The sequence below is a fragment of the Miscanthus floridulus genome, chromosome 16 (assembly GCF_019320115.1).
Source record: "Miscanthus floridulus cultivar M001 chromosome 16, ASM1932011v1, whole genome shotgun sequence".
NCBI lineage: Eukaryota > Viridiplantae > Streptophyta > Magnoliopsida > Poales > Poaceae > Miscanthus > Miscanthus floridulus.
The window spans coordinates 68,030,076-68,044,769 of NC_089595.1; the positions used below are offsets into that span (position 1 = coordinate 68,030,076).

The window sequence follows — 14,694 nt, forward strand, 5'->3', positions numbered from 1 at the left end:
AATTTTTTGCCCAAGCAACTTTTCTCTCCATGTCAGTAACATTCCTCAAACGACCAACATAGCTAGCTAATCATTAGTTCTTTGCTTTATAGTTGTCAAATCTATGATCTTTCTTTCCTAGTGTAGAAATATGTATGAAATTTCTTTTCAAAATCACTCTAATTGGCAATAGAATTAACCGCTAGTGATGAAAACCAAGTGAAAGCTAGTCCTAACAGGGACAAAGAGAAGAAACGAACTCAATGCGCTTCCTCAATAGAGGCTGCACCCAACTGAGTAAGATATCGATTGACATGTTCTATTATACGTGTGCTATCTTGACCAGTGAACTTAGCAAATTCTAAAAGCCTGTAATTCATAGGAAGGGCCACTAAATTATACCACTCTGGATACGGACATTTGTATAAAAAGGTCTGCCCTTTTGGTTTTAAACCAAACTAATTTTTTATCATTTCGGTTACTTTGAGCAACAATTCATCAGCATTTTAGTTTAAATTTCTTAGCAATTGCTGATCCATCTGCATATTGAAATTCTGAGTACCTTGGTATCCTAGATTTGGAATCATATTGAGTGTATTATAATCTCAACCATAATGATATCCTTATGGAATATCTATCTGTCGAACCCCTTGCCGATTTACTGCTTAAAATCTCTAATTGAAAACATTATGATCTATATCTCTACGAATCCTTTGAACTGATGGTGCTATTTTTTAGCCGACGGTGGTATTTGGCCTGATGTACCAAAATTAATTATCTGATTCTAAACTTACCATGTTGGTTGTTGCACATGCTATACTGATGATCCAGGATTATATTGCATTTGATTAGTAATAGCACCCTGAATTTGCTCAGACGAATTCTAAATTATCTAGGCATCATCACTCTTAGCTAGTGTTGCTTCTTGATGGCTAGTACAGGCTTAATTAGTCCCCTGAGTCAATGGATGTGGAATATTATAATAAGTCGGTCCAACCTGATCAAGTGGAAATCCATAAAACACCTCCTTTATGGTATTGTGGAATGTATTCAAGAAAACTATATTATAATTCAGCATTGCATCATGAACAGATTTGTTGACAGCTTCTACAAAGAAACACCTATCATCAGCTTCATCTGTATCTGACTGTCCGTGCATCAAAACTTTCGGTAGTGGATAGTTCTGAATAACTTTATTATCACGTGTTTTGGTGTATGGCAATAAACACTTATTCAGAAACTCATCTATAGCCTTACCAGTAACATCTTTATCCTCATCAGGTAAGTCTTCATAAGGTACCATAAGAATGTTTTTGTTGTTGTGAACCGCCATGACGATTGTGGTCCCACTAGGCGTGCCAAAAAGTATGTTGACACAAAAATATGGCGATATAATCAACACACAGCAAGCCAGAAGATCTGAGTGAAACAAGACCAGAGATCTGCTTAGCTTCAACACAGAACCAACCGATTCTAAAAACCCAACGACGTGCCAGTCAATTTGATCTACAATTGATAAGGAGAGAAAATTTTATCAGTAATTTAAGGTGGAACATGTCGGTATTGCACCAAACAATTCCAAATGCATGGCTAGATAGCCGATTCAATGAGGCTATCGACTAAATAGTCGATATCCAGTGTATCCATAAAATGAAGATCTTTAAATCAAGGATTATCGGCTAATATTAAATGATAATGATACGAATCAAAATAACCAATGCTCATAGAACATCAGAAAGCATCATCGGTTAAATAGAACATGATCGATATAAAGCGTCGAGCCGATAAGTTTGATGAAAAAAGTATAACATGCGAACAAATCGACTGTCTAATATAAATAAATCTACAAATAGTTTGAATCTAATCTATTATCATCAACAGTGAGGTTTGATCGGATCGATGCAGCTATGATAATGATAACAAGCTAAAGCCAAAGAATCTATAAAACCATCTATATATTGATAGATTCATGAAAAGTTGCTATATGCGTGAGAGTATATGCAAATCGGTTAAAATAGTCGATACAGTCATAGCAAACAAACAGAGTACATATCTTGATCATGAATAAGACCACTAATCGATAATTTCTAATCTAAAGTCTTACCAGTGAGGTTCGACCGGATCAATACATCTATGGTAGTGTCATTAGATTAGATCTCATTAACTACTGAGTTTATTCAAGATTGAAACATGTCTTTGGATGCATACTATGTTTGACTGGAATAGAAATAAAACAGCCGATCTAGCGGAATTAAGCCATCAATTATAAGATTTGAAGCGTGACCAAATCAAAGGACGACCAATTAAGATGGTATGATGCCGATCTATCTCTATTTCAATCGGGTGATTTTGTTATAATTAATAGAACATTAATTATAGCAAGATCGATAACTGATGAATCAACCAAAAACAACAAGGAAAATCTTACTAATCTTAGCAGATTCGATAACTGGTGATATTGTATTAAACAACAAGTTATTTAACACAAGATTGATAACTTTGATCTATATTATGATTCATAAGAGATCAATCAGCTGATGCAGCCTTACAAACTATGATACAGATCGATATCTATCTTATATTATGGCTCATAAAAGATCAATCAGCTGATACAGCTTTACAAGCAGAATACAAGTCGTGATGGTACTCACAAGCAAGCTGGAGATCGATTAGTCAATGCAACCCTATTTACTGAAGAACTCACCGAGATCTATAATACTCCTACTCCTAATGTGATGGCGAAAGCTGAAACAATTGTATTGATTGAGTGTTCATCTTTTTTTACAATAACTAGGGTCTAATATTTATACCTAGAACCTAAATATGAATCCTACTCAAATACAACTCATTACAATTCTTGGAATAAAAGAAAACTTCCTAACTTAATAATAACCTGGATCCCAATTTTCCTTATTTGTAGAGTCTGACACATCTTCCTGGCACCACTCAAGCATAGTCCATTAACACCGTCTGCTAACGTCATCCATAAAATAGCTGATTCTGACATCACATCTAAATCAGCTGATACTGATTCACATCTAATCGATTCCTTGATGAGACAATCCTGAAAACTTCAAGTCCCCGTGTTATTCTTCCCAAATTTTGGTGTAAACACTATGCTATTGATTAGACCAATTAGGATTAGACTCGAGCTCGACCGTGGCCATGGTGGCACGGTGGAGCAGAGCTCGGCGGCGCGGTGGTGCTCTGACCGCTACAACATGGTATAGGTTAGTCTAAGGGTTCAGGCAGCATCAACAGCTCACCGCGATGTTGATGCATTGCTTGGTTGAACCGGGGACAAGGCAGAGCTAGATGGTCGATGGTGATGGCGCGTGCAGTGATGCGAACCGATGTCACGGCGGCGTTCCGACGCGTCCGGTGCTCTATAGTCAAAACGAAAGGGCCGATCATGACCACGACATCAAGGAAAGGCTAAAACGAAAGACGAGGAGGGAGATGCATCAGAACACACTAGCCATGGGGAGGGGGTCACGGCGGCCATGGTGACATGGTCGCGGCGGCTACCGGCACCGGGGGTGATTTTGGTGGAGTGGGCTGACGCGAGTAGGCTTAGGCGATGCGCAAAGACGAGGCGATGCTACGGGTGCGAGCAATTGGGTGGAGGTGCAGTGGTGGCGGTGAATTTCACCGACGGGCCAAAAGTGCACGGCGGTGGCGACACGAAAGGGAAAAGGAGGAGGCAGCCAACAGCGTCACGTTATATCGAGCGCGGGAGAGGCGTTGAGGTCGCTAGCTCCTGCTTGAGCTTTGCCACCAAAACAGCTGCGTGTTCTACGCGCGCTAAGGCAGTGAATCGAGGGCGACAGCCGACGGTGAGGCACGCACCGGAGCAGCTCACCGTTGATACTGTTCACCGACTAAAACCATGCTGTTCTTCGCTCTCTTGCTCTCGATTTCTCTACTAAACGTGATGAGCACCCTTAAGCAAAGTTGTTCCCTAAACAGAGATCTACAACTTTGGTTAAATTATGAACATCAAAAGATCGATGGTTTTGAAACTTTGGAGTTTTGAAACAGGTACTTTGAAATTGTAAACTGAAATTCAGTTTGGGTTTTGCAAAACTGGTTTGATTAGCAACTCTGGCTAATTAATTAACAGCTAAAGACTAAACAAATATGACAACTAATGGCATGATATCAAAGCCCAAACATACTACCAATCAATGGAACAAAAATTGGATAAGTTTTATTTATGAAAATTTATTTAATAATTCACCAAAATTTGAACTCAATATCTGCATTTCTAGGACTTAGGCAAAATTTTGCTAAGTATGAAATTCAACATTGAATCCAATCTTTGGCTCAATTTTAAACATATTTGACTTGTAAACATCATTAACTTGTGATCCCACATTAAAGTACACACTATGCACTACAAAGTTTATTTTAATAAAATTTTAATTGTTTAAACAATTTCACATATATAAAGCCACAAAGAACCCTAATCACTATTACTAATAACATTTCATGTATCATATAAAACACCACAAATGCAACATATGAAGGCTATATTTTGAAACTTGAAATGCATAATTGACCTGATACTTGGTGATTATAGTTGATGATGCTCATGATCAAAATTTTAATTGCTCCTTAATATCTGGGATGTTACAACTCTTTGTTCACCAGTAGGGATGTGAACATACATGACAAATAACTTTCATCTAATGTAGAAGCGGTATTCATCATAAAGAACATTTTTGTGACGAATTCGTGACGAAAATCTGTTTGTAAAAAATTGGGCGTCATATTTGTTACGTTGTGATGAACTCGAGCTATTGGTCATAGAAGTGTGTTGATCCTTGACGAAAAATGACTTAGGTAATGATGGAAAGGAAAGGCCGTTAAGGAGAGGATTTGAGAGGGACAAGAGAAGCATGAGGGCCCTGCATGTCGTCAGTGCCAAATCCAATACTGTATATTGGTGTGCTCACCATGAGACATGATCAATGTTGTGTTTAGCATTATCATCGCGGGTGCCAAATCCATTCTTGATGCCGTTGATGACGAGCAAGGATGTTGGCCTTCTGTTGTAGCAACGTCTCAGCACACGTCTATCAGTGTGCACCTAATGAATCACGCCGAGTTATCTGGCACATATGTAGCAACAAGGAGCTTGGCGTTGATTTATGCGTCTTGGGAAACATACAGAACAGTATGCAGCGTGTAGCAAGGTGCGTAGTGCGTTGTATGCTTCTCTCGGCTCCTTAGACCAAGCAATACGTTAAGACATAGGACTCTCCACGCAATACACTTAATAAAATTATCTAGAACTCTTTTATGTCTATATTACTAAACTAATAATGATATTTGAGATAGGACAACCACAATAGTTTAAATCTCTAATGTAATAGAGAAAGTGATGCACCTAACCAAAGAAAAAGTGTCGGCCTTCAATATTACATATAGAGTCTCTCAATATATTACATGTAGATACTAATAGTCACGGAGTAAAGTTAATTTGAGATCCAACAAAAAGAGATAGTTTGTCAAAGAATTTTGTTGTTAAGGTATCTCTAATGGTCTAGTTTTAGAGCTAGCTGAATTATTTTTTAATTATTTATAATTTAACATTGCAATGTCCATGATATCTCTCACACACCAGATATTCAAGGCTACTTGTGGCGGTCTTACTTCTCTATATTTATTCACTTATTAGAGTTTTTTTTAAACCTAATCAGCTTAGAGCTAATCCTAGTTCATATTGTTGAAGATGTTCTTAAAGAATTTAGTCTATTCATAAGGTTCTGTTTGAATCCCTTGGACTAACAATTAGTTAGCTAAATTTTAGTCCTTAAGGATCCAAAAAGAATGACTAATAAGTGGGCTAAAGTTTAGCCAAAGCCTCAGGTAGTTGTTAGTTTATTAGTTCATAGAACCCAACTATTAGGTCTAACAACTAGTTTTAGTCTATAGAACCCAATAATTAGTTCAGTATCAAACGGAGTACCAATTAGTTAGCTAATTTTTAAACTTAACAACTAACTAGTCCTAGTCTATTTAAATATGGCAAGTTATCCCTAAAATCTTATGCTAAAATAGTATATTTTATTTAAAAAGTTTCGCACGGGAGTACGTGGACTGAATTCCGCAAAGGATCTCTCCCCTTGCTCTGTCTGGAGCTGACTTTTGCCCTTAGTAAGACCTTGGACGCCTTCGCTGTCCTTGCCTCCGCGCCCGCTCCCGCTCCCGCTCCCCGCCGACCCGCCGCTCCCAAATCCCATCCAAATTCCTCCGCGTCTTTCAAAGATCGGATTTTGGGAGGGGCACCGCCCCCAGATCGGGGAGGAATCCCCGTTCCGTCTGGTGGGTCGGCCTCCGCTGCTCGCTTCTTGGCTCTTTTCCCCTCTCGCAAGGGCGGCTCTTGGATGGGCTGCCTGCCGTGCTTCGGGTCGGCTGGTGAGGGGGCGACCAAGAAGGGCGGTGCGCGGAAGGACGGTTCGTCGAGTCGTCGCGTCACCCGGGTCGAATCAGGTGCGATTCCTGGGAAAAAGCTGGATCTTGGATGCGTTTGTGGTGGGAAATGGTCCGTAATTTCTTCTGACGTGACCGGCTGGTGCGCGCTAAACCGGGATTTGGGTGGATAGTATTAGCAAATGAGCAAACTCACTGTTGTGGCAGTCCTTAAACTACTTATGTTATTGGATTCAGATATGATAGAGCTGAAGTTAATCTCTCATATTTCGTTTAGCAAATGGCATTTATCATTTGTGGAATTAGTATTTATGTTGGGCTATATGATGAAGTGATGTTAGTTTAACTTGTTCCAGGAGTTTTAGGCGCTGTTTGGGACAGCTCCACTCCATTTTTTTTTAGCTCCGTTCCATGTTTTTTAGCCAAACAGGTTCAGCTCCAGGCACTTGGTTCGAGGAAAAAATGTAGGAGTTGTGAGAGCATCTAAAGGGGTGCTCCACAAACTCCATGTTTTTTTTGTGCAGCTGCTCCACGGTGGAGTTAATGAAGTAGAGTTTGTAGAGTAGTCCCAAACACGCCCTAGAGGACAACCATTAGAGTTCTATGCACCCTTTGTTCATGAAGTAGCGAGTTTTGTGCATCCTTTGTTCATAAAGTGGCTGGGATAATTACCCCTTAAACTAAAAAAGGGCCATGACCATTGCCTTGGAAGTACCAGAGTAGTAGAGCTTAAGCTCGTCAAAGATATGTTCTTTTACAGATAAGAAGTGACAAATATCTGTTGAGTAAATTTCATTAAACCACCACATAGATGACGCAAATGGGCCATTTTAGTTCATCTCTCCCCATCTAAATTAGTTATTACATGGCATGCCGTATTAGTTCATTTTAGAAAGCTTTGGTCAACCCAGTGACCCCAACAAGTGGACCTTGCATCCCTAACTCCATATCCTTGTCTTAATTGCGAAGACTGAAGCCAGATTTATTTTAAGTCAGCTCGTTTCTTGTTTTATAAAACACGCACGAACGTACTCTGTGAACAATGGGGTGGCCGGTTGGGTTGGTATGTTGTATGTTTATCTTCTCCTGTTAAATGCAACGCTACACAACTCCCCTGTGTGTTCACAGAAAAAGAAAAGAAAGTCAGACTCATGACTAAACTACCACTAATTTCGGCCCCCCTTCCACAAACTATCACTTTTTCCCTCCTGCATTATCCTGACCACCTGAGCCAACTCGTAGCGTCACATAGTGCAAAACAGAGTAAAACAAAGTAGTGGTAAAATGTGACAATGACGAGTGGGCCCAGGTGCTGAGATACTGTAGGAGGCATAGGTTTATGAGAAGCTCCCAAAGTAGTGTGGTTCTATGGAATGTGGAAGTTCTGGAAAATTTTCTCTAATTTGTTTGATGATGATTATTGAGCACATATCTGTCTGCCCCAGCCCCTAGATTTGTCCCTGCACTCTATGATCATGTGATATTGATTAGCATCAGTAGTTTCAGTTTTACTTATTTTCTTTGTTTGCTATGTATTTCACCAGTAGATTTAAGTTTCCCTTTATTTATCACTTAATCCTTCCGGTTTCAAATGTCAGTTGTTTTAGGATTTTAGGTGGTCAAATTTCTTTAACTTGGCCCATCAATACATGCGCATTACATAGATAGACAACAACAACAAAGCCTTGCTTATATAGACAACATATGATTGATTTTATTAGATTTTTTTAGACCAAAGGCATTTAGCCCTGCTTATATTGAAAGCATCACAGACGTTTTGCTGGGGATACCAGCTTGCAAGAACGTGCAAAGCCCAGTTAAAACTCACCTCCACTTAAGACCACCTCCACCTAAAAGCCAACACCAAGCCCTACCCAACCAGAGAAACACTAACAGAAACAGGTAGGTCGCTACAACGAAAAGCAAACAGAAAAGGAGGAAACCACAGCAAGAGAGCAATCCTGAACAGCAAAACGAGAACAAGAAACAGCTAAGCCACAGCTGCCTTGCCTTTGTCCTCCCTTTTCTTCATGTCTTTTGGCCACCAGACCCTCATCATATCTGTTTGACACCATATTCCTGTCTAGGCACATTTCACCATCTTGAAAGTCCTTCCTTCATCTTCAACAGGAATTCCTCCGTGTTGTCCCTGTCTTCCTTCTTCGCCAGCGTCTGCCACTGGTTTAGAAAGCCAAGAGATTTGTAAGCCACTTGTTTAGGAGATTTAAGGATTTTTTTGGAGAAAACTAGATCATTTCTTGTTTTCCACAACGCCCAACCCACACCAGATACTATCACACATGAGGACTTGTTCCTATCCCCATCACCTCTGTTCAGGCATAGCACCTGGAATTTATCAATGGATGATGGTATTTTTGGCCAGCCCAAGCTGTTTCTCACCCAGCACCAGGTCACCGTCGCTATAGGGCATCTGAACAGCAGATGGCCCACTTGATTTTACTAGATACCATATAACTTCCACTATTTCGAATGATATATTACCACAAAAACGCAAATCAAAGTGTCACATTGGAGACTGTATCACTTTCCTAAATGACTTACATTTGGAATCAGAGGGAGTACTGTGTTCTTTCTTCCATCTTAATGAAATGACACGCAGCTCTCCTGCAGCGATTGAGAAAAAAAATTACTGTAAGGTACTAAGATATCTCTACCTAATAATATCAAAAGCAATAAGGTTTCTTCTTCCGTTGCTTCTAGAAGCCTTCTTGAACTGTGCACATCAACAGCCATGTTGTTCCCTGTCTTTCCGTTATCATCCATGACAGCTTGGAACTAAAGTTGTTTCCTTGCAAAGCTCAGAAACTATCCTTTGTATGCCTTCTATGATTCTATCCAGAAGAATCAAAACACAAGCCATATTCTATCAATGCTTACTGGTTGAACAGTCCATGTACCCAACAGCAAACCTCTTACGCACACATGCATGCAGACGCGGCCGGCGTGTTCCAGCCTAACACACCATGTTATTAGGGCGTTTTTTACAAAAGATGCTGCTATGGCGTTTTTTACGAAAGAAGAGATCTGCGAGGGGAAAGGATCAAAGTAAGCTGCGCTGCGTGCTTGAGCACATGAGTCTCTTACTTACGTTATTAGGGCTGGGAGTGCTGGTTGAGGTTAAAGTGTGCTGGACCAGGAAGATGTGGCCCAAGTTGACTTTTTTATTCATTTTATTGTCTTTTTTCCCCTTTTTTCCTTTAAAACATGTAATTTATGTATGTGTCGGATTAGTCAAATAAAGATGTGGTTCACCAAAGGCTGGGTCATCAGCCCCATAAACTTGGGTTGGATTTGCATACTGCGTCCTAAATTATCATCCAATGATATATTCTATTTTCTAAATATTGACCGTAAGATCGTTACTCGTAGCAATGCATGAGCATGTTTGCTAGTAAAGATAAGTGTTAAGTGCTCTAGCATCAACTTATTCTGAAATACTTGATGTATGACCTGTCTTGTTGCACTAAATTTCTTTTAGTTTTCATTTACTTCTTTAACTTTGCATATTTGGTTGTAGTTCAACTTGTTTATGTTGAACCCTTTAACCGTGCTTCAGATAAATCAAAAGCACAGGGTGGACCAGACTCTAAGAAGGATGCAGTCATCCTGAGGGATGGGAACAATCAACATATTGCAGCACACACTTTCACTTTTCGTGAACTTGCAGCTGCCACTAAGAACTTCAGACAAGATTGCTTATTGGGCGAGGGTGGTTTTGGTCGTGTTTATAAAGGACGGTTGGAGAATGGGCAGGTTTGTGATTCAAAATGCTTTGATGCTTCTGAATTCCATTTTTCTTATATTGATCCTCTCGTATTTTACGATATGGTTGGTTGACACATAGCTGAGAATACCTTTTCTTCAGTGTAACTCTTAACCAAACTACACCATGCAGGTTGTTGCAGTGAAGCAACTTGATCGCAATGGCCTTCAAGGAAACAGGGAGTTTCTGGTTGAGGTTCTAATGCTTAGTCTGTTGCACCATGACAACCTAGTCAACCTAATTGGATATTGTGCTGATGGGGACCAACGTCTTCTTGTATATGAGTTTATGCCATTGGGATCACTTGAGGATCATTTGCATGGTTAGTTTGCTATAATTATCAACATTTATTACTAAGACACACTTATCTTGAAAGAGTTCTGTTAAATAGCATCAATCAACAGATCTTTGAGAAATCCAAATGGACCTAGGTATAATCGCATCACTTAGTGGCAGTTCTAATATCCATCATTCTACATTTGAGATGCTTTGTTTTGTGGAGGAGAATGGACATGTATCCATGTTATTTCTTATTGAACATTCAGTACTTGGAATTTTGCAGTTTTAGAGTTTCTTTTGATCACCATCCAGGAATGAAAAACTTTTTTTTTCATTTCCCTTTAATTATGACTTGTGGGAACTCTTAATTTTTTCTTGAAAAAGATATTCACACATTTATTCTTGTGAGAGAATATGTCTAGGGGAAATTGTAGATTGATTAATTGAGGAGCAAGGCTACAAAATATATAGGCAAGGATGCCGTAGGATGGCCCATGGAAACAGAACCAATCTATGGTAATCTTTGCCTAATACAACTTGTAATCCATCAGGGAAGATCGTGCAGGGCCTGCAAGGCTGGCAACAGATCACACCCGTGAGGCCAATAGGCCTGGGCGACTAGGCCTATAGAGGATAGACTAACAGCCCAATCTATATAGTCTAACAATTCTCATATGTTAAAATTTTCCTGAATAAAATTTAATTATATAATTAACTTTTATGTTAGATATTCCACCTGAAAAGGAACCTCTGGACTGGAATACACGTATGAAGATTGCTGCTGGTGCCGCCAAGGGCTTAGAGTACTTGCATGATAAGGCAAGTCCTCCTGTTATTTACAGGGATTTCAAGTCCTCAAACATTCTACTTGGTGAAGGGTTTCATCCGAAGCTATCAGACTTTGGCCTGGCCAAACTTGGCCCTGTTGGTGACAAGACTCATGTTTCAACACGTGTTATGGGAACTTATGGCTACTGTGCTCCAGAGTATGCAATGACAGGGCAGCTTACAGTTAAATCTGATGTATATAGTTTTGGTGTTGTGTTCCTTGAACTGATTACTGGCCGCAAAGCAATTGACAACACAAGACCCCACGGAGAGCAAAACCTAGTTGCATGGGTATGTTTGTTTTGTCTACTTAATTTTCTTCATAAAATTAATCATTTGCCTTCAGTTTACCAATGAAAAGGTCACACAGCCATTGCATTTCTTGAGATAAAGTGAATGCAATTATATAATAGTGCATCTAATAAAAAATACAGCAAGATTTTGTCAAAAGAATTACTATAGGATTAAACTGTTTTCCTGATCTTGAACAATAAGACAGTTCCAAGAAACAGAAACAGAATAGGTCAGTGCAGCCTGTTTAGTCAGCAGAACAAATGCCCAATCAAGGAGTTTTTAGGAAGCCACATAGATTGTTGCAGTCAAACAAATCAGTTGCTTTGAGCTACTCTGCTATGGTTTTCCCTTTCACTATTGTTTGATTGTTCTATTTCTTTTAACCCCCTTTCATGTGATCAGTATTTATGGTGCTGGACTTCTATCTTGTGCTACTTCATAAACCATTTCCTTTTCTTTTTTCATTCCTTGAACATTATCTCCGAATTCTAAAGCATGATACCATTGCTATACTTGATGAAATTATTTTTGAAACGGTATAGACTGCTTGTGGCATCAGTAGTTCCTCCATAAAAGTATTCAGTTGGTGCAATATCATGCCTGGAATTAGTTATGCCAAAAAATGTCTTGTGCATATTCTTAGGCTGCTTATTCTTATATAAACATTACTATGGATATATGTTCTGAATTATAAGTTTGGATACCTGGTTTATGGTCGATTATTTTTGCAGGCTCGTCCTCTATTCAAGGACCGCAGAAAATTTCCTAAAATGGCTGATCCATTACTTCAGGGCCGCTTCCCCATGAGGGGACTGTATCAAGCTTTAGCTGTTGCTGCAATGTGTTTGCAAGAGCAGGCTGCTACTCGCCCCTTTATAGGTGACGTGGTCACTGCTCTGTCATACCTAGCTTCTCAGACATATGATCCAAATGCGCCTGTTCAACATAATCGGAGTAATTCATCTACTCCGAGGGTTAGCCGAGGTGGAGGGAGAAATGACCAACGCCGTCTCCGCTCACCGAATCACCATTCTCCAGATTTGAGAAGGGAAGCCACCGCAGCATCAAAATACGAAGCTGAGGTTAGCAGGACAAACTCTGGTAGTGGTTCTGGTCGCCGGTCTGGCTTGGATGATGTGGATATGTCAGGTTCACAATTGGGTAGTCCTGCTCACGCAGGAAGGAAGAGGGGATCTCCTAGGACTGCTGAAAGCCAGCGTGCTATAGCAGAGGCCAAAACATTTGGGGAAAAATCAAGAGGGAGAAAGTAACCAAACTCTCAGAGCAGCATTGAACGTATGAGCAGAACGCGGAAGCAAAAGGTTCATCCACTCATCATTCAGAAAAAAATGGTGAGTTCCTTGCTAGCACCAAACAGGACATCTAGGTCCCTTGGTCTTTGTGAATAGAGCTTTCCCCTTTTCCCTTCACCGGCTATTGCCACTGCTTCGTAACTTCTCCATACAAATATCATTGCCACCACAACCACCATCAAAACTCCCATTCCTGACGTCTATTCCTCATGAATGTGATCTTCATGCCTATGAGCCTTTGTCATCACGGTGTATAACAACATTCGGTTCAAAATGTTGAGGTAAGGCAAAAATCTGCACTGGGGAGCACAGGATCTCACCCAGTGGGTATCTTCTGTTGCTGCATGATGGGTGTCAGCAGTCACATCCATTGTCGAGGAATGTGATGTTCTTTTCTTGAATGGTTTGTAACTGGGGTTACAGCAGTCCACCTGTGTTTGATACATCTGTCTTGTGACATTTTTGTGTTGAGTTGTCAGAACACATCCTTTATGCTCTCTGCACCAGAAAACTGTCGTGCCCCTTTTATCATGTCTTATGCATGCTGTTTTGAAAACTGGTTTTTCCTCCTTTTTTTTTTTGGTGCACCAAACTTTCATTCATTAGATTCATTGCATCAGAACTGGTGATATATCCATCCACTTCCAATGATCTTTTCTAGAGGATACTTGCCGCTATGGATTGGTGTTGGTTAAACTTTTCTAAGTTTGACTAGGTTTGTAGAAAACATTAGCATCATTTGTATCTCTAAATAAATTTATTATGAAAATATATTTAACGATTCATCTAATGATACTAATTATGTATAATAAATATTAATATTTTCTTATATATATATATATATATATATATATATATATATATATATATATATATATATATATATATATATATATATATATATATATAGGGAGAGGCTATTCAGTAGCCAGCTATAGAATAAGTTATTCTGTAGCCACCTCTATTTACCATAATTTTATATACTAATTTACCATAATGTCAATATATATTTACTATAGTTGGGTTACTATAACACACGAGGATATTTATCATAACGTTATAGTAAACCACTTAGTAAGGAGTTACTATAATCTCATAAATTAATATAGTAATTATCGTAACTCAAAGTGGCTACAGAATAAGTTATTTTGTAGCCCGCTACAGAGTAGTAGTTCTATATATATATATATATATATATATATATATATATATATATATATATATATATATATATATATATATATATATATATATAATCTGTTCAAAGTTGATATTTTTTATTTCTCCAGAAGTGAGAATGACATTCTTTATGGGACGGATGGAGGATGTAAGAAAATTTAATGCATGTTTATTTCACATTGCAAATAAGCATAAAATGTCTAGGGATGAAAGCTGGATACCACTAGATATATACAAATATAAATACCAAATATATTTCTTAGACTCAAATTCAGGCATGGATATGTGTCGAATATACGAAATGATAGTTTTGGTCAATGAATAGGGATGAAAGCAGATCGGATAGCTATTTTGGCTGCTCCTACAGTAAATCGTGAGCCGCAGCTGCAGGCAGCACAGCCGAGCAGGTGATTAGTGAGCTACATAACCGTGAACCGTCTGACTATGATTTTTTTTTTTAAGGAGAATACCTCTGCTTTTATATATTGAAAGCCATGAGTCTGGAAACCGGGAAACCAGTGTGCAGCTAGAGTTTGACAGATAACAGGATATTGCTAGGTTCGAACTGCTTCGCCTAACACAGCATGCTGTTGATGACAG

At 39.1% G+C, this 14,694-nt stretch overlaps 1 protein-coding gene across 1 annotated transcript; it reads left to right on the plus strand.

The window, feature by feature from the left end:
* The first annotated feature begins 6,117 nt into the window (after positions 1–6,117).
* On the plus strand, positions 6,118–13,471 carry LOC136510123 (receptor-like cytoplasmic kinase 185). Its single transcript, XM_066504690.1, has 5 exons — positions 6,118–6,477; positions 9,995–10,191; positions 10,334–10,523; positions 11,208–11,599; positions 12,334–13,471. Exons 1-5 carry the CDS (start codon positions 6,372–6,374, stop codon positions 12,871–12,873), a joined length of 1,425 nt encoding a protein of 474 aa, XP_066360787.1. The 5' UTR covers positions 6,118–6,371; the 3' UTR covers positions 12,874–13,471.
* The last annotated feature ends 1,223 nt before the right edge of the window (positions 13,472–14,694 follow it).

Bases quoted from the DNA above. Each gene is read 5' to 3' on its own strand.
- LOC136510123 (XM_066504690.1), top strand. From the start codon at position 6,372: ATGGGCTGCCTGCCGTGCTTCGGGTCGGCTGGTGAGGGGGCGACCAAG. The intron at 6,478-9,994 runs GTGCGATTCCTG...ACCGTGCTTCAG, and splicing joins CGTCACCCGGGTCGAATCAG to ATAAATCAAAAGCACAGGGT. The intron at 10,192-10,333 runs GTTTGTGATTCA...TACACCATGCAG, and splicing joins GACGGTTGGAGAATGGGCAG to GTTGTTGCAGTGAAGCAACT.